Source organism: Hyaena hyaena, unplaced genomic scaffold (genome assembly GCF_003009895.1).
Source record: "Hyaena hyaena isolate Hyena2069 unplaced genomic scaffold, ASM300989v1 scaffold_180, whole genome shotgun sequence".
NCBI lineage: Eukaryota > Metazoa > Chordata > Mammalia > Carnivora > Hyaenidae > Hyaena > Hyaena hyaena.
Genome location: NW_024080811.1, coordinates 577,755 through 597,269, shown reverse-complemented (window position 1 = coordinate 597,269; position 19,515 = coordinate 577,755). Strand labels below are relative to the sequence as shown.

The following is a 19,515-nucleotide window of genomic DNA, read 5'->3' as shown; positions in this document are numbered from 1 at the left end:
TCCAAGGGATACAAGTGTGCTATTTCAAAGGGACACGTGCACCCCAATGTGTATAGCAGCACTATCAACAATAGCCAAAGTTTGGAAAGAGCCCAAATGCCCATGGATGGATGAATGGATAAAGGAGATGTGGTATATATATACAATGGAGTGTAACTCAGCAATCAAAAAGAATGAAATCTTACCATTTGCAACTACATGGATGGAACTAGAAGGTATCATGTTAGGCAAAATTAGAGAAAGACAAATAACAAGACTTCACTCATATGAGGACTTGAAGATACAAAACAGATGAACATAAGGGAAGGGAGCAAAAATCATAAAAACAGGGAGGGGGACAAAAACATAAAAGACTCTTAAATATGGACAACAAACAGAAGGTTGCTGGAGGGGTTGTGGGAGGGGGGATGGGCTAAATGGGTACAGGGCATTAAGGAATCTACTCTTGAAATCATTGATGCACTATGTGCTAACTAACTTGGATGTAAATTTAAAAAATAAAAGAATCCCATACCAAAAATAAATAAATAAACAAACAACAGTCCAGGTAAAGGTGTGAGGGTGGCTCAGTGCACTGTTTGTTAGTGTGCCCCCCATCCAGAAGTCCTCATAGGTTCTCTCTAGGTTCTAGGTCCAGAGAGATGGATTTCTGGAAGAATGACCTTCTCATGAGTAGGAGTGTTACTCTAAGAAATATCTTAAATTCTGTAAGTCCTCTCCTTCAAAAGTCAGAAGCATATTCACCCATGCTTTTCCCCCCTATTTTTATCCTCTAAAGTGTTGGGATTTTGGAGATTCAATCTAATAAAAAATAATGAGGCCTGTTTCTCTATCAGAATTCTTTTGTAGCACCCACAGCTAATTATCAAGGCCCCGAAGTAAAAAAAAAAACAAACAAACTGCTATATATCTTTTTAAATGAGGAAATTAACAGAAGTCACAGTTGAGCCACCTTTAAATGTGAGGCAGGTAAGAAGTGTTAGGTAAGATCGCGCAGCTTTCCTGAGACTCTCTACTCAAGCCCGCCTCAGATCCTTGTATCATTATCTTTACGACCCACACAACATCTAAACACCCACATTGCTAGCACGAGGCAAACTCAGACCCTGCACTTACCTTGTATTTTGAAGTGTCCCAGTTGTGGACTATGCGTGCGGGGATGAGAAAACTGTCGTCCACGTGGCAGCTGCCGCAGTAATACCACCCACTGTAATTGCACACCTTGGCTTTCCCATTGGAAAGGCCTATGGATCGCTGGCATCCTGTTCAAGGCAAAAGAAAGAGTCTATGATCATTGCTGTACTTCTAACACCACAGAACAAGGTTATACAACCCTCAAATAAAAGTCTGTAATGGGGAGAAAAAAAACTTCAGAGAATACATGTATAGAGTGTCCTTCCCTTGCTAGTCCAACAGCTTCACCTCCTCACTCCCAAGGGATTGCCATAACCGGCACCTAACTGGTCCTGTTTCTAGTCTCTTCCACGTCTTCTGCATACAGCTATCAGAGATCAGCCTCTCTACAATCCCGCTATTAATACCTCACTTTCTCCTCATAAACCATTTCCACCGCCAGCCATTCTGCTGGGGGCTTCTCATAAAGGATCTTATATAACACACATAACATTTTGAGATGGTTTTAGCCAAGTTAAGAATTTTGTCTGAGGTCACCTAGCCAGTAAGTGGTGGAGCTTGGATTGGACTCTAAGCTTGTCTAATTTTATTTTATTTAAAAAAAATTTTTTTTAATGTTTTTATTTATTTCCAGGAGAGAGAGAGAGAGAGAGAGAGAGAGAGAGAGACAGCGTGAGCAGGGGAGGGTCAGAGAGAGAGGGAGTCACAGACTGAAACAGGCTCCAGGCTCTGAGCTGGCAGTCAGCACAGAGCCCAACGCGGGGCTTGAACCCACGAACCGCGAGATCATGACCTAAGTGAAAGTCGGACGCTTAACCGACTAAGCCACCCAGGCGCCCCTACGCTTGTCTAATTTTAAAATGATTCTAAAAACAAATACGTGGCCTTCCTTTACTTACGAAGTCAGTGAAAGAAACTGGTCCTTCAACTGGCCTCTATTCCACCTTTCCAACTACAGACTCTGACTCTCCAGTGGGAATCAGAGAATGCTCCTCGCTATTCCCCAAATAAACAGGGTGCTCACTCCGCCCTTAACACATTGGCACATATTACTTCTCCTCACACCATACCCTCTTCTCTGATTTTGACTTTGCCAAATCCTCCCCATTACTCAGGACCAGTGGCTGCCTGCAAGTCATTGCTAAGGCCCTTTTTGTGTCCGAGGAAATCCATGATTCTGTGAGCACTGTCCTGGTCCTCTAAGAAGAACTGGTAATAAGCACAGCTCTGTCACAAAGAAGCCATTCTTTTTCTTTAGGTAGGAGGAACCAACTGGTGAGGATAAAATTCCATCACAAGCCAAAGACAAAATCCCGGCAGCCCAGAACATATAATCATGATTATACTAACAGCAACATTATCCTGACATTTCCCATCTGTTGGTTCATTTCAGAAACCCTTCCATGTGGAGGCCCACTTCACGGTTGGGTCAAGTACCATACTGATCACAGAAATCTCACATTAATCCTATTTCATAATAAGGGCATAAAATGGAGTACTCTTCACCATCATCACCACCACCACCACGTTATACTACTACTGTTATACCTCACTTCCCTTAAAAGAGCTCCAAATATTTTGTTTAACAAACTGCTAACCTAAGAAGAAAGTGATTTGCATGTACTCTATGAATGAAAATATCACAAAAACTCACAGGACTTTCATCACAAATAAGATGGCGTCAGTAGGGGCGCCTGAGTGGCTTAGTCGGTTAAGCGTCCGACTTTCGCTCAGGTCATGATCTCGCGGTTTGTGGGTTCGAGCCCCGCGTCGGGCTCTGTGCTGACTGCCAGCTCAGAGCCTGGAGCCTGTTTCGGAGTCTGTCACTCCCTCTCTCTCTGACCCTCCCCTGCTCACGCTCTCTCTCTCTGTCTCCTAGAAATAAATTTAAAAAGTTTAAAAAAAAAATGGCATCAGTAATCAAGCAGTTTCACAGTGTATTCTCCAGGAAGAGAAGTAAACCATATTGTTTTTAAACACAAGACTTATTGAAAGATAGTAAGTAAATGTATCTGTATTATGCTTCAAAAGCTTCATCCTGTTCCCTCCTAGAATAGTTATTTCTTTACTACTGAGTAGCAGCAAAATCATAACAAGCTCCTGTTTTTCAGATTGGCTGAGCAACGAGATATGTGTGAGAGATAAAGAAGAATGAAACACGCACGTTGCTTCTGCTGGACGGAGGCGCTGTCACAATTACTGGACTCTGAACACTGGAATGCTGTTCGCTGCACTCACTGACCACATTATTGCTCATCTGGCATTTAACACACACTTCCTGAAACTACTGTGTCTTTTTATGTGCTTATCCAACTCCTCAGATCTATTCTCTTCCTCAGTACTTGACACAGAGCTTTACATGAAGGAGACTATCGGCAAATGTTTAGGTAGAAAGGATGATAAACTGAGTATTATTTGACACATATACACCCACATATGAAGAGATTTTAATTTCTCAGAGCTATCCTAGAAGTGATCCTCCTAACTTGGTCATCTGACTCTTAAAAGCAGCATACTTTTGTTAATAACCCCATGAGAAAGATGTTGCCCATTCTAAGAATGATACATTACTCATGTGTTCATATATGGACGGTGGGACAGGAGTCAGTGGAACCTGGCACATCCTAGACTCTGAGATATTGCTGTTTCCAAAAATTAGCCTATGGTCAAATTGACTTAACTCTGAAATGACACTGAATAAAATTCAGTCTTTCCTAATGATTTAGAAAGTGATCACAGTCTTGCAGGAATTCAGGATCATCATTATAGTTTCAATTCTCACCACAGAACACAGCAAAAAATAAATTTGAGTCACTTTGGCTTTTCGGTTGTTGGGATATTAGATATGATTAACATCAGTAAGCATTTGCTGGATATTGATATATGCTTTGGCAGATACTACTGGGTTTATTAGTCTATAATTTTTAATGGCTTTATTATAATTTCTTAGATGCAATAAACAGTATTAAAAGACACAAATATGCATTTTAAGACACTGTATGGTCTAAAAATGTGTATGTCAATCAGGCACACAGGTCCAAAGCTTAACATGCTGGAGGTTCAAATATAGGAGTTAACTAAATGAGCTAAGCAGTCTCACCACTGTGCACTAGTCTCATCAAAGAGAGAAGGGCTGAGAGAACGTGGCGAGGGCTCATTCTGGTTTTAAGTTAGAAGAAGCAAGAGCATAAAAACTGCTGTTACTGTGTGTCTTTACCTTCATACCTCATTTGGAACCATGTTCTCCTACTCTCCATGCTGAAATGACCCCTAATGACCTAGAAGTAGGCTTGAACCTACCTGGATGCTTAGGACTGTTTTGGATACATGCTGTATACACAAGCACAGGTCCAGAGTTAGTAACCCTGTTCCTGTCTAGTACACACTGTGAACTTGACCCATCATCTAGGCCTGTTTTCCTCAATGCAAAATAAAGGGGCCAGCCTAAATCAAGGGTTGCCAGATTCAGTGAGCATCAGAATCTTCTGGAGATGTTTGTGACCCTCCCCCACCCCAATTCCCACCCATATACTTCAATTCTGTGCTTCTGGATTAGTGCCCAGATTAGGGCCCTGCATTTTTCCCCAACCAGCCAAGTACCATCACAGACACTGGTGAGTAAAAGCTGAGGATTGCTCCCTGATTTCTAGGTGGCTCTAAGCTCTAAAATTCCAATTCTATTCAGGGGCAGAGGGTGTGCAGACTCCTAAGTGAAAGCTCATAATTTGTCATGTAGTTTCCTTTCTAGGCATCCAAAATCAACATTTCAGGTTTAGTCAATTTCTAAAAATTTGCTACAAGGAAACAACCTGAGTTCATTTTACCAGTGTTTTTCCAGAGCATTCATTGTCCCCACTGAGAAGCATCTTATTTGGTTTAGAATTAAAACCTTTAGTTTCCAGATCCAATGTAGTATTTGCTATTGAAAGAGCACAGGATGGGGGCGCCTGGGTGGCTTAGTCGGTTAAGCGTCCGACTTTCGCTTAGGTCATGATCTCGCGGTTCGTGGGTTCGAGCCCCGCGTCGGGCTCTGTGCTGACTGCCAGCTCAGAGCCTGGAGCCTGTTTCAGTCTGTGACTCCCTCTCTCTGACCCTCCCTTGCTCACGCTGTCTCTTTCTCTCTCCTAGAAATAAATAAAACATTAAAAAAAAAAAAAAAGAAAGAAAGAAAGAGCACAGGATGGTCAGGAAAGAAGGTTAGAGGGCTAGTGGTCTAATACAGATTCATTTTCTAAAAAGCAATGCATGCCACTTGTTGAAAAAGAAAACACCTACTCTTTGAATTAACTTTAAAATTTCCTTGTTTAATATCATACTAGCAAATCATGGACTAAAAATGTCTGAAACAATTCACCCCAAAGATACACAATCTGGATTTCACTTTATCACTGTGATGTTTTCAACAGGGCAAAAAAAAAAAAAAAAAAAGTGTTTTCTTAATAAAGACTATTAGAAAAACACATTTTTTTCAAGAGTGCCAAGGCTGGACTCTGACAAGTGACATTATGGGGAGAAAAACAGAGCTGCAAAGCTGAGACAAAAAATAATTAATTGAAATAACTAATTAGAGCTTATTTACATATTATATTTTTATGTGCTTTCAAACAGACTTTTCAATAATGCTCCTAAATTAAGGGGCATTTGTAGTAGGGAACCCTCCACATATTGGATCAAAGCAAATACATTCTTCCCAGTCTCTTTTTTGAAACTTTTCAGAGTGTGTTCAATTCATAGGAACAAAAAACTATCTCACAAGAGAACTCATTGGCCTTTTTTTTTTTTTTTTTTTTTTGCTTCCCACCCCACTTCAAATCTTTAATGAACACATGCTCTGAAGAGCTTAGCTTCCCCTCTGGTACTCTTTTGGAAACCAATGTTACCATTTAACTGAAATCCTATTTGCTGCATGTACAGTCCAATTCCCAAATGGCTTTTCACTAAAGACACCCAAAGATTCTGTTGCCGGGGGTTGAAGCAGAAATTTTGGCATAATGCTCCACCAAGGGGCAATCTTTCTTCTCATAAGTGCACCTAGTTAGCTCAGTTGGCTGTGATGCAGTGTGATTGGGGCTGAGATCTTGAGGAGAAGCCAACCACCTTCTTGCTACTTCATGGCTACCAACTCAGCCCTCCTTCCCCTGACTGGCAGCTGGAAAATTCATGGGCATAAAAGTGACACAAGCTGTGGCTAGATCTAGGTGAATCTCTCTTGCTAAGAACTCACACAATGCTTTCTAAGTCAGCCCCACTACCCGCTTTACCTCATTTGGTAAAGTGAATTTGGTGTTTTGTATTTGGAAGGTAGAAAGGTTCTAAGAAAAAAAACAAGGGCAAAAAAAAGGAAGAAGAGGAGGATGTGTTTTCATTAAAAAGGGAGGAAAAGAGATAAGAGGATAAATTTTTCACTTTCTCTGTTAAAAGAGAAAAATAAAACTGGCATGCTTTATCCCCTCTTCTACTGCATGTCCACAGAGGGGAGAGAGTTGGCCACAGAAAGGGCAAAAGGACTGCCTTTGCCCTCCCTCCCCCCTTCTGTCCAGTGCCCTGGCATGGGCAAATGACCTGTGGTAAGCACTTTGCAAAATGTGGCTCAAAGACCTGGACTTTTATCAGAAGTTCTAGAGACCAGATTTTCCAAAATGAAGAAAAACAGAAATAAGGAGGTTCAAGGACTTGCTATTTTAGAAGAATCAGAGAGAAAAAGGTCATACAGAACTTAGCTCTCATAGTTCATAGTCTATAACCATTGACTGATTATGTAATTAAGTGTTGAACATGTACTTTTTTTATTGCCCTTTATTATTTTTTTATTTTTTACAAATAGTTTATTGTCAAATTAGTTTCCATGAACATGTACTTTTTAAAAGAAGGTGTCACCTACTAGGAATTTACCCAAGGGATACAGGAGTGCTGATGCATTGGGGCACATGTACCCCAATGTTCATAGCAGCATTTTCAACAATAGCCAAATCATGGAAAGAGGCTAAATGTCTACCAACTGACAATGGATCAAGAAGATGTGGCTTATCTATACAATGGAATACTACATGGCAATGAGAAAGAATGAAATCTGGCCATGTGTAGCAACGTGGATAGAACTCGAGGGTGTTATGCTGAGCGAAATAAGTCAGGCAGAGAAGGACAGATACCATATGTTTTCACTTGTAAGTGTAAGAGGAGAAACTTAACAGAGGACTATGGGGGAGAAGAAGAGGAAAAATAGTTGGGGAAAGGGAGGGAGGCAAACCATGAGAGACTCGAATACTGAGAACAAACTGAGGGCTGATGGGGGTGGGGAAGAGGGCAAGGGGGGAGGGGCATGGCGGAGGGCACTTGTTGGAATGAGCACTGGGTGTTATATGAAACCAACTTGACAATAAACTACAAAAGAAAAAAAAAGGTTTTTAAATTTTTAAAAAATGAAAGGTGTCACATTGGGTATACAATCACAAGTTCTGTTTAAGGAGACTGGAATTAGCACAAAGCCGGGCACAGTGTTGCAACAAAGGATATCTGGACACAGGGCAGAAGCAATTTTTGCAATGTAACTTAGGATCCATCCAAGGAGGTAGAAGCAAAGCAAACCTGGGCCCCAGACTTGCATCCTCCACTGCAGGAGAGAATGGAGCTGGGATGGAAGTGAAACTGACCACCCATGTTCTCAAGTTACCCCAGGTGGAATGAGGCTACAGAATTCTACATCACGGCAATGGAAAGGGATAGGAACAATGAGAAACGCCTACTCAGAAATAAGCAATCTAAAACTTCTTCCATCTCAAACATCCAAATTGCTCTGTGTCTTTGAGATAAAGTGGTGATCCACAAAGTAGATTTTTTGTCATAAAAGTCAATTAAAATGTGAAGTATTTGGATGGAGAATCAGGCACATGAAAATAAATGCCTCTGAGTATGTATTTTGTTTTAAGGAAAATAGTATCCACAAGCATCTCTAATAAAACTAAATGAACAAAAGGGTAAGTCAAGAAAAATCAACTGTGTACCACCTATAATTGCTAATGGGAATAGTATGGCCTGCTGCTGGTAGTCCCTTTGTTTAATTCATGGGCTCACTTTAGATAGCAATACTTCCAAATTATTTTCTCCATGAAGTTTTAAAGTCCTTTGGATAATAAGTTCTCTTCCCAGGGAATGAAAACTTCATGGTTGGGAGGGAACACACATCCTCAAATACAATCCTGAAATGTACTGACTGTTTCCAAAGCTATACTGAAATTTATTTCTGTTCATCAGGAAAGAATTTGTTCTGGTTGGCTTCATTTTATGTTTGTCTATAAATGGCTTTTGTAGCATTGAAAGATCATGTAAGAGAAATTGTCACTCATTGTTGGCCAAAACTTGGACTCAAAAAGTTGGTCTGTACAGTCAAAGGCTGCCATGTAAGGAAGCATTAAGCAACACTTGCAAGGAAACTGTTCCTATTGTGACCGAGGCACATTTAGGAGAACTTAAGCTGGCACTTGTAGAGTGGATTGTAGCTGTTGCTAGGAGAGCTATGTCCTTAAGAATATAACAGAAGCAACTCCTCTTGGACAAAATGGATATACGTATCTGAAGAATTTTCCTCTTAAACAACAATATGGCAAATGTTATGCCGGTAAAGTATTAGCACTGCTCCTGGACACTGTAAGCATTCAGTACACATTATATCTAGAGACAGAAACAGAGGGGACTGAGACTCACAGATATCAACTGTCCATGACAGAGGCCAGCAATGAAGTATAATCCTGTGTTACTTGATTATACTTGCAGGACTAAGGCAACCAAAAAAAAAAAAAAAAAACATTTTTAAGAAACCCAATCTGAACAATAACTGGTTTAAAAGTGAAAAGTACTGTATACTATAAGCTGTAAGGTGAGGTTGGTGGTTTTTTTGGTAATGAATAAATACTGAATATTTAAATAAGTTCATTTTTGTGTTGTATTAATAGAGCTAAAGGTATTATATTTAAGTAAGAAATGAGGAGAAAAATCAAATGCCAGGTTATTACTGCTGATTGAAAACCTAGTGCCCTAGGAATCCCATGCATCTGTCTCTTGCTTCAACAGTGTTTGCATGAAACAGATCTGGGGACTACCCCTTCTTCCAGCCTCCAAAGATCCTCTCAACCTCCTTCCCAGTCACAACCTCCAGGACTGTCTCTTCTAAGCCGTCCTCTACCTCTGGGACCAGCCAATGCTGTTTTTGTAGTTAGCTCCTTACTATCCACCAACCTTGAGCTCCTAAATTCATCAGAATTATCCCACCACAGTGGAGGCTGCCGTCAACTGCCCAGTCAACCTACATCTGCAGGCCTTCTACACCTACCTTTCTCCGGGCTTCTATTTTCATTGCAGGGATACGGCTCTGGAGGGCACGGGCCACTTCTTCTACCAGGTGGCGCAGGGGAAGCATGAGGGTGCCCAGTGTCTCTTGCAGACGCAAAACCAGGGCGGAGGCTGCCCTCTCCTCCAGGACATGCAGATGCCCTCCCAAGATGAGTAGGAGAAAGCCCTGCATGCACAGAAACTGCCGTGGCCCTGGAGAAGAACTGAACCAGGCCCTTTGGCCTGGACATCAGCATGACCTGGACTCTGCCCGCACAGACCTCTATCTCTATGATTTCTTGGAGAATCACTTCCTAAATGAGGAGGTGAGATTCATCAAGAAGATGGCGACCACCTGACTAACTCCTGCAGGCTGGGCTGAAAGAGCATCTCTTGTAAAGGCTCACCCTCCTCACTAAGAGCTTCTGGAGCCCAATATACTTGAAAGGTTCCCTCTGTATCCCCAAGGTGTCAGGGCATCTGCCGCCTATAGCCACTAAGCAGTTTTTTAACACCCTGATGCCCTCTCCCCAGCTATGGACCAAATGGAAACAATAAAGTTTTTACCAAAAAGAAAATATAAAACTGTCTACAGTAGATAAATGCTATAATGTTTGTTTAATCTTTGTGGAATGTTGTTATTAAGATTATAAATCATATGAAATAAATTAATAAATACCAAGTAGATTCCAACTCAAGTTGAGAAGTGTCAGGATTCATTGGTCTTTTAGGTAAACAATGATTGAGAGCCTAAAGTCAATATTTAGTCAAAATTTATCTTGAAAGGCAATAAATCTTAATTTTTGCCAAGGCAAGTAAGTAAATATGTGCATTGTTCTGCAGATTCTGGCTGCTTTTCTGTCTACCAAATAGCTACGCTGAGTTAAAAATATCTGTGACACAGAATTTCACTTCCAAAGACATGGATGGTTTGGAAGATGCTTACAAAAAGATGCTTCAGTACCAGTATTATGGTGGTGTAAGATCAGAGAAAGTTAATAATGAAATATTATTTCAATATCTAATATATTTAAATCAGTCTATAGTTAGTATTTTTTCATACTTATCTTCTTAATAGTCTACGACTAGATTTTCTCATCAACTTCTGTGCCTGTCTGCTCTTTGCCCAAAGACTTTCAAGAAAAGTATGCAATTTTAAATGGAAATAATAAATAAGTAGGTAAATGGATAAACAAATACTGACATAGTGCTTACTATATGCCAGGCTCTGTTATAAATACTTCACACACGCACACACACACATTCATTTAATCCTTATCAATTCTATAATGTAGGTATTATCCCCAATTTACAGGTAAAGAAACTAAGGCAGAGAGTGATAAAGTAATTCTATCCATGGTTGTATAGTTAGTAAAGAAGGCAGAGCTTAATAGCATTATAGATGTATGTGTCCATGTGTGTGTGTGTGTGTGCGTGTGCATGTATATATATTTCCATGTAGCTATTTCCTTGTGGCCATTTTTAAAAATGGCCTCTTTGTGTATGGCAATAGGACAAGCACAGAAAATATAAATCAATTATACCAAAGAGCATAATTTACTTTGTCAATGAATTAGCCTAGGACCTCACAGGATTAGCATCACCCTGAATATGAAGGGTGAAGGGGACAAAAATACAAATCTGGAAGGTGGAAATCAAAAGACAGTAAGAGGTAAGCAAAGGAGGAAGCAATTACTCTAATTGTGGAGACTGGGGAAGGCTGTGTAGGCATGGAACACGTGAGCTGAGCCTTGAAAAAGAAGAGAGATTTTGGAAGAGGAAAGCTCCAGTCAGAAAAATAGGGGCATGTTTGGAAAACGTTGATTATTCTAGATGTCTGAGGTTTACTGTAACTAGAGGGGTGAAAAAAGAGTTTAGAACCACAAACTGAAACTAGTAACATAAGAATCCTAAATGCTTAGTGGGAAGAATCCTTATTGAGCAGTAAGTTATGCAGGAACAGCTAGAATTGTTGGAAGCAGAACAGCAACCTGAACTTTGGAAAGATTAACTGGCAAGAAAAAAACCCCAACAAAACAGAAGGGGAGAGGACCAGCCAATAAGCTATTGTACCATCTGGGCTTAAGTTGGCAGTGATCTTGGGGGCAGGAAGGGGAAAGAGGAGGTACTATGGAGATAAGCCGCAAACAGTTGATAACTGACTAATGTGGAAAGGATCAGGATTGTCAAAGATGCACATGACCTTGTATGCCATGAACCTATCATTCAAAAGAGACAGGTTGTTTTTGGGAGAAACTGCTCTTTGTTTGGGGCAGTAAGTCCAAAAGACAGTTCAAAAAATTTCAGCTACCAGATCTACTGATTCCTAAAACTCAGTTGACTGAGAAAAATTCCCCTTTACTGTACAAATCAGTTTAATTTTGATTTTCTGTTACTTGTAACTGAAAGCTTCTGCTGTATTTGATACTGAATGATGGTTGGGGGTTCTATTTCTCTGACCTAATACTTTAACTTAGATCTACAAATTAGGATGCTAAGGTCTCATTATAAACCATTAGGTGGCATGAAATAATCAACATGCATTTCAGTAGAAGACACTTATCACTTTATAAAGAACTATATAAATATAAAGTGAGTAAAAGCTGAGTGAGGAAGAGATGATATAGTTGATAGCCTTTATTTCTTGACAGTACAGTGGTTCTCAACCAGGGAAGAGTTTTGCACCAAAAGGGGACATTTACAGTATCTGGAGACATTTTTGGTTGTCATAAAAGAGTGAGTGGAGTAGCTACCGTAATCTAGTGGATAGAGGCCAGGGATGTTGTTAAACATCTCTCAATTCACAGGACAGCCCCTACAACAAAGAATTATCTGGCCCAAAATGTCAGTATTGCCACTGTTAAGAAACTCTGATAGTACAAACATAAGAGGGCAAAATAAGAGATCCAAGTACTGACCCTGCTTAATCATTGTTTTCTGCAAGTGACGGACACATTATTATGGGGAGGAAAAAAGCCCTCTTACCAGCTCTACTTTCTTAGCTAAAAATGCTGATGCATGCTGCAAGGTTAGTTTAGGGTAGAGAGGTACCATCAAAGGACAGGCCTCGTCCACACTGTACCACCATCTACTAGACTACCTGCTGGTAACGTTGGATCCAAGCTTGGGGCTCTTTTCCTCATGAAGCAATCCTTCTGGTGAAATACTTGCTATCAATAATTGTTACTTGAAAAGCTGCAGAAATGGAAAGGGCTGAGCTGCAGTAATTATTCTAGACATGAAAGTGACCAGCGGTGGGAACACTGTTCCTCCATCACAGTCTTCCTCCCGCTACCAGTTCACTCTTAGTCACAGGGGTACCAGGACTCCCCATATTGTGCCCCTGCAACGCCAGCCAGCGCACGCGGGTCAGCCTCACCTCCCTGTAACAAGCCAAATGCGGGGCTGGGCTCTCTGTAACTTACACAATGAAAGACTGGGGGGAGGATATCTTATTAAATAAACCATCTTACTGGAATGTTCCTCTGAACCAGTACTGAGCCATATAAGAGCCCAAGGCAAATGGAAGATTCAGTCATACTAATGCTATCTCTAAAATTTTATATTGTGTTCATTATGGGTTTTTTGGCATTTATTTTGATTTTTAAGTAATATTAGACTAAAATACTATTTATCTCCATTACTGAGTTTTTTTTTTTTTTTGAAGGGGGGGCATCCTCTTAAGTTGTATGCCCAAAGAAATTGCATCACTCCCCCTACCCTCCTCCCAGCCCTGTGCTGAAGGACCCCGTTTTCCTTAGAGAGTTCACTGTGTACCCCAATGATGTTCTTTCGGGAGTGATTTTCCCTGATCATTAACGTTATATTAAACCACCACTAACTCTCTTTTTGTGAGACCCTACTTTATCAAGAAGTGAGGAGAAGTTGAGTGAGGAAGAGAAGACATGGTTGGTAGAAGCTGTTTTTGGACAGCACAGTGGTTACACCTCTATTTCAATGGTTTTGAAAGGTCAATAGCCTCCTACTGGCTTGGACGCTCAGATTATCTTTTTGATTTACCTGAAAAGCAAGACATATTCCTTTAGTCTTTTTCTGGGACTTAGGGTTCCTTCTGGCCTGTATATAGAAGTTTCTGTGCACATCAGCCTCATCCTGCCCGTTGCTTCTTTCACAAAGCCTCACCCACCGGGGCCCCTTGGGCTTCTCCTCCACCTCACCCCCCATTCGGATGCCTGCTTCTCTTTCCTTATATTTTTTGAGAGTCTCATCTCTTTGAACTTTACAGTATCTTTACAACACCACCTTTCCTCTTCTTTGCTAAAGCCTCTGAAAAAACCTTGACAGCATCTTTTAAGAGTAATTTTTACTTGAGCTATTTTAGTAATGACAACAATTTGATAAAATTAAAGTCATGAGAGTGGATCCAAGTAGTGCTAGGAACAGTCTCAAAGTGAAAGAGATCACTTTCATCAGCTTCCCGTAAACCCATGCTTGAGTTTCTTCGTTTTCACCCCAAACCAAATTCTTTATGTTCCAGAAGACGTAGGGACTGCCTTGGTGTATTTTCTTCTTGGACTCTTTTCCCTATGGCATTTTTGGCCTTCTTTCCAGGCTTTTCTAAAAGTGCAGGTTTGTGAACACCTCCAAAGCTAACCTCTTAACTATGTGTTTAGTATTTGAAGGCAGGCTGTCTGTGTCAGGATACTCAGAGTACCACGCAAGACACAAAAATACATCTAGGAGCGAGAAACCCCTGTTCCCTGGTACTCGTGTTGCCACTTGAAAGGCATTTCCTAGAGTGATGTTCCCAGCGTGTCTCCCCATTGCCTGCCTGGCCCTGGCCACAGAGGGAAAGGTGAGGCATCCAGCGAATTTGGAAGAACTCTGCCAGGGTCTGCTTGGCCTGCAGGATGCAGCCTTTCCGTGTGCGAGGGCAGGAGGGCATGGCCTCTGGGACTGCCGCTGTGGCCGTGTGAGTCGGTCTAATTTAAGGGTCCTGGTAAAGCCCCTATTAGGACGACGGCTCACACACACACGACATCTTCTAATGGGAGTGGGAAGGAAAAAGGACTCCGATCAGGCAACCCGAGCCCACAGGGCCATGGGGGAAGGTCACTGAGACAAGGATCATGCAGGAAAGCAGGGCTCAGAGGGTTGACGGGCACCAGCCACCTTTCATTCAGTTAAAATTCTTCATCTATTTTTTTAACATTTATTTATTTATTTTTATTTATTTATTTTAATGTTTTATTTATTTCTAGGAGAGAGAGAGAGACAGCGTGAGCAGGGGAGGATCAGAGAGAGAGGGAGTCACAGACTGAAACAGGCTCCAGGCTCTGAGCTGGCTGTCAGCACAGAGCCCGACGCGGGGCTCGAACCCACGAACCGCGAGATCATGACCTAAGCGGAAGTCGGACGCTTAACCGACTAAGCCACCCAGGTGCCTCAACATTTATTTATTTTTTAAAGAGAGCATAAGCAGGGGAGGGGCAGCGAGAGGGGGAGACACAGAGTCTGAAGCAGCTCCAGGCTCTGTCAGCAGGGAGCCAGACATGGGGCTAGAACCTATGAACCGTGAGATCATGACCTGAGCCAAAGTTGGAGGCTTCACCAACTGAGCCACCCAGGTGCCCCTAAAATTCTTCATCTTAATGATGGATGAGAAACGTCATTTTCCTACAGGTTTCCCATCCATTGGTAGGCCACAATAAGACTTCCATTCATCCAAGCACCTTTTCCATATTTTCTGGGGGAAAAAAATGAAGGAGGCACAATACTACTGAATTAAAATTTGTCACTTTGGGTTCAGCTGATATTTTATAACATTTGAATTGCACGTAGCCAAGGCAGTTTAATCTGCCCTCAGGTTAGAGTGTTGAAGGCGCTACCCGGCCAGATCGAAAGGCCCGGCCCAAAGCTGGATGATACACCAGTGGCAGGGCTACAAACAAAACCAAGCTCTACAGCTCCTAATGGATTACTTATCCCACTGAGTCTAGGTGCTGCCCAGCCACCAAATCATGGGTATTTATTATTGTGTCTGGTCTCTAAAAGCCTAGGGGCTAAGAAGAATATCTTTATTGATAAAGACAGAGAAAGAAACCAAGGCTTTCAAACTCAGTCCATCCTCTGTGTCAGAGGTACAGGCTTGATGATTTGATGGGGAAGTGATTTTCAGCAAGGCTTTCGGTTCAGCTTCACATGATTTACTTACTTTGCTGCAAAAATGAGCAAGATACAACCCTTGGTATTTTGATATGTACTTGGTCAGAATGTGCTTTTCAGCACGGTGGCTATAGTTAAATATTTTATCGTATACCTGAAAGTTTCTAAGAGAGTAGATCTCACCATGCAGGGCACCTGGGTGGCTCAGTCAGTTAAGCATCCAACTTCAGCTCAGGCCATGATCTCAGGGTTCCTGAGTTTGAGCCCGTCCATCATCAATAAGTGCCCCTCAATGAGCTCTCTGCTGTCAGCGCAGAGCCCACTTGGGGTCCTCACTGCCCAGCTCTCTCCTCTTCCCCTGCTTGTACACATGCTCACTCCTTCTCCCTCTTAAAAATGAACATTCAAAAAAAAACTCTCACCACACACACACACACACACACACACACAGTAACTTTGTGAGGTGATGGATACCTTAACTAGCCTTACTGTGGTAATCATTTTGTAATACATATATATATCAGATCACCACATCATCCAACTTAAATTTACATATATTAGCAAATATGAACTATTGGGAACTCATTGGAATAAAAAGCTTCTGCACAGCAAAGGAAATAATCAGCAAAACTAAAAGGCAACCAACAGAATGAGAGAAGATATTTGCATATGACATATTGGATAAAGCATTAGTATCCAAAATCTATAAAGAACTTATCAAACTCAACACCCCAAAAAAACAAATAATCTAGTGAAGAAATGGGAAAAAGACAAGAATAGACACTTCTCCACAGAAGACATCCAGATGGCCAACAGACATGAAAAAATGCTCAACATCACTCATCATCAAGGAAATACAAATCAAAACCACAATGAGATACCACTTCACACCTGTCAGAACGGCAAACATTGACAACTCAGGCAACAACAGATGTTGGTGAGGATGCAGAGAAAGAGGATCTCGTTTGCACTGCTGGTGGGAATGCAAACCGGTGCGGCCACTCTAGAAAACAGTATGGAGGTTCCTCAAAAAATTAAATTTTAGAACTGCACTACAACCTAGCAACTGCACTACTAGGTATTCATCTAAGAGATACAGGTGTGCTGTTTTGAAGAGGCACATGCACCCCAGTGTTTACAGCAGCACTATCAACAATAGCCAAAGTATGTAAAGAGCCCAAATGTCCATCAGCAGATGAATGGATAAAGAAGGTGTGGTATATGTATACAATGGAGTATTACTCAGCAATCAAAAAGAATGAAATCTTGCCATTTGCAACTACATGGATGGAACTAGAGGGTATTATGCTAAGTGAAATTAGTCAGTAAAAGAAAGACAAATATATGATTTCACTAATATGAGGAATTTAAGATACAAAACAGAAGCAAAAATAATATAAAAACAGAGAGGGGGACAAAACATAAGAGACTCTTAAAAATAGAGAACAAAGGATTGATGGAAGGGTTGTGGGAGGGTGAGGGGCATCAAGGAATCTACTCCTGAAATCACTGTTGCACTATATGCTAAGTAACTTGGATGTAAGTTAAAAAATAAATAAATTTTTTTAAATATACATAATGCTATATATCAATTATATCTTAAAGCTAGGGGGAATGAATAAATTCTGGGGATATAATGTGCAGCATGGTGGCTATAGCTAAGAACACTGTACTGCACACTTGACAATTGATAAGAGATCTTAAATGTTCTCACAACAACAAAAAATGTTAACTGTGTGAGGTAATGGATGTCTTTACCAGCCTTAATGTGGCAGCTATTTCATAATATATATGTATATCAAATCATCACAATATAGACCATAAACTTATACAATGCTGTTTGTCAATTTTATCTCAATAAAGCTGGGGGGAAATAAAAGAATGTGTTTTTCAATCTTTTGGAAATTGACACAAGCCTGCATGTCTTTGGTTTTGGAATCCTAGTTCCTTCTAGAAGTGGTATACAGCACACACTAAATTAGCTAAAGTCAATAAATGAAATTAATTTTGCTGGTCACCTTTATGATATCCATTAAGAAAGAAACACTCTCAATGTTAAGCCAAGATTTGAGAATGGTATCTGCGTGAGCGAGTGGGATCGCAAAGTCGCTGGGTATGCACATCATCCCACCACCCGGAGCGGGGGCCCCGGGGGGTGGGGAGGGATCTAACCAGGCTGGGCAGCCCAGCACCGGCCGGTTTCCTGGCTGCTTCTGAAACTGCTTGGTCCCAGGAAGACACGGGAGAGACCACTAGAAATCTCCCCTCCCCGGGTTAGGGCAGTTGGTGCTGGAAGGCACATACTAGAAGCAGACTGGAAATGAGAGAACAAGGTGAGCAGACCACAGCCTCCTCGTTCTCTGAGGGGCAGCCACGTTTATCATTTACCCTCCTTTCATCTGATTCCAGTTTTGCTGTCCGCACTGTTGCATGATAGAGAATTGTCTCCTTTTTTCTCCCTCCTTCCTAGCAGGGAGCTGCTAAAACAGTTGGAATTTCCTCAGTGATACAAGTGTCTTTCAGATTCCTGAGCCCCTTGGATGGATCACAGCTGACTTTATGCTACTGAGGTGACTCATGGTGGGCCACCAAATAGCTTCAGATGGAAGGTGGTCACCAGAAGGACCAACCACATGATTAGAGGGTTTGGTCTTTGAGCCAGCCTGACCTCTGGGGAAGGAATGGGGGCTGGAGACTGAGTTCAATCACACGGTCAATGATACAATCAAGCCCATGCCGATATAATGCAACCCCAATAAAAACTCTGGACACTGAAACTGTGGAACCTCCTGGTTGAAAAATATACTGGTGTGCCAGGAAGGTCACATGCCCTGATTCTAAGGGCAGAGAGCACAGAGGCTCTGCATTTGGAGCCTTCCCAGACCTTGCCTTCTCAGTGTCTTCATTTGGCTGTTCCTGATTTGTATCCTTTCTAATAAAGCTGCAATTATGAGGATAGTGCTGTCCTGAGTTGTGAGTTGTTCCAGCAAATTATTAACCTGAGAGGGTCGTGGGAACCCCCAAATTTGTAGCTAGTCAGTGAGAGTGTGGGTGGCCTGGGACGCCCTGGGTTCGTAGCTGGCATCCACAGCTGCAGCAGTCTTTTGAAGGATCAGCCCTTAACTCGCGGGGTCTGTGCCAGCTGCAGGTGGCCAGCGCCAGAACTGAACAGCAGGACAGCCACGGGAGCTGAAACAGAACGTGTGTCTATGGGAGAAACTGATGGTGTGGTGCCCGGAGAAGGGTGTGCACCCCCGTGTTTGAGGAATCCTAGTCCTGCAAAGAGAAGGTCAACTAAGTTTGGAAATGCTGTATACTTATACCTGTGATCAGAATAATAGAGGCTTTAAAAGGTTACATAGTTAAAAAAGATTTTCTTAAGTCCCTGGAAACCTTCGAAATCATAACTAGTTTTCCAAAAGGGGAAGTTTCGGGTCCATTATTTCTTAATATTATTAAACAACCTAGATGACTGAGTAGAGAACATGTTAAATATATCTGCAGATGACTCCAACCTAGGATTCCCAGAGAATACGGTGAGAGTGGGAGGGAGGGCTCAAAACAGAGGAGGATCAGAACAATCTAGCGCACACACATACTGTGCACCAGATACACAGCTAGGGAGGCAGCACTGAACAAGACAACACAGCCCTCGCCATTACAGCATTTGCAGTAATACCGTAATGTGGAGAAGACAGGAGGAGACAGGTATGAAATAAGCAATTACACAGACGACACTATAATCTCGATTATGACAAGTACTAGAGTAAGAGGTACTAAACCAGCATTACAGAGGAGAGAACTAACTAGGTCTTAAGTGAGTCCTAGGGGTTGGGGAAGGCGTTCTTGAGATAGTAATGCTGAAGTAGTGACCTCAAGAAAGAGTTGGGTAGTGGAGATGGTGGTCATATTCCAGAGAGAGGCGACTGC

General features: G+C 41.7%; 1 protein-coding gene across 5 annotated transcripts in view; it reads right to left on the bottom strand.

Annotated features, from left to right (window-relative positions):
* Positions 1-19,515, bottom strand: part of PLEKHM3 (pleckstrin homology domain containing M3) — a 189,160-nt gene that overhangs the window by 112,083 nt on the left and 57,562 nt on the right. For all 5 annotated transcript variants that reach the window (XM_039240639.1, XM_039240637.1, XM_039240641.1 and 2 more), the window contains one exon: positions 1,117-1,262. In XM_039240639.1, the coding sequence (XP_039096570.1) occupies positions 1,117-1,262 (146 nt within the window). The remainder of the gene's footprint in view (positions 1-1,116; positions 1,263-19,515) is intronic.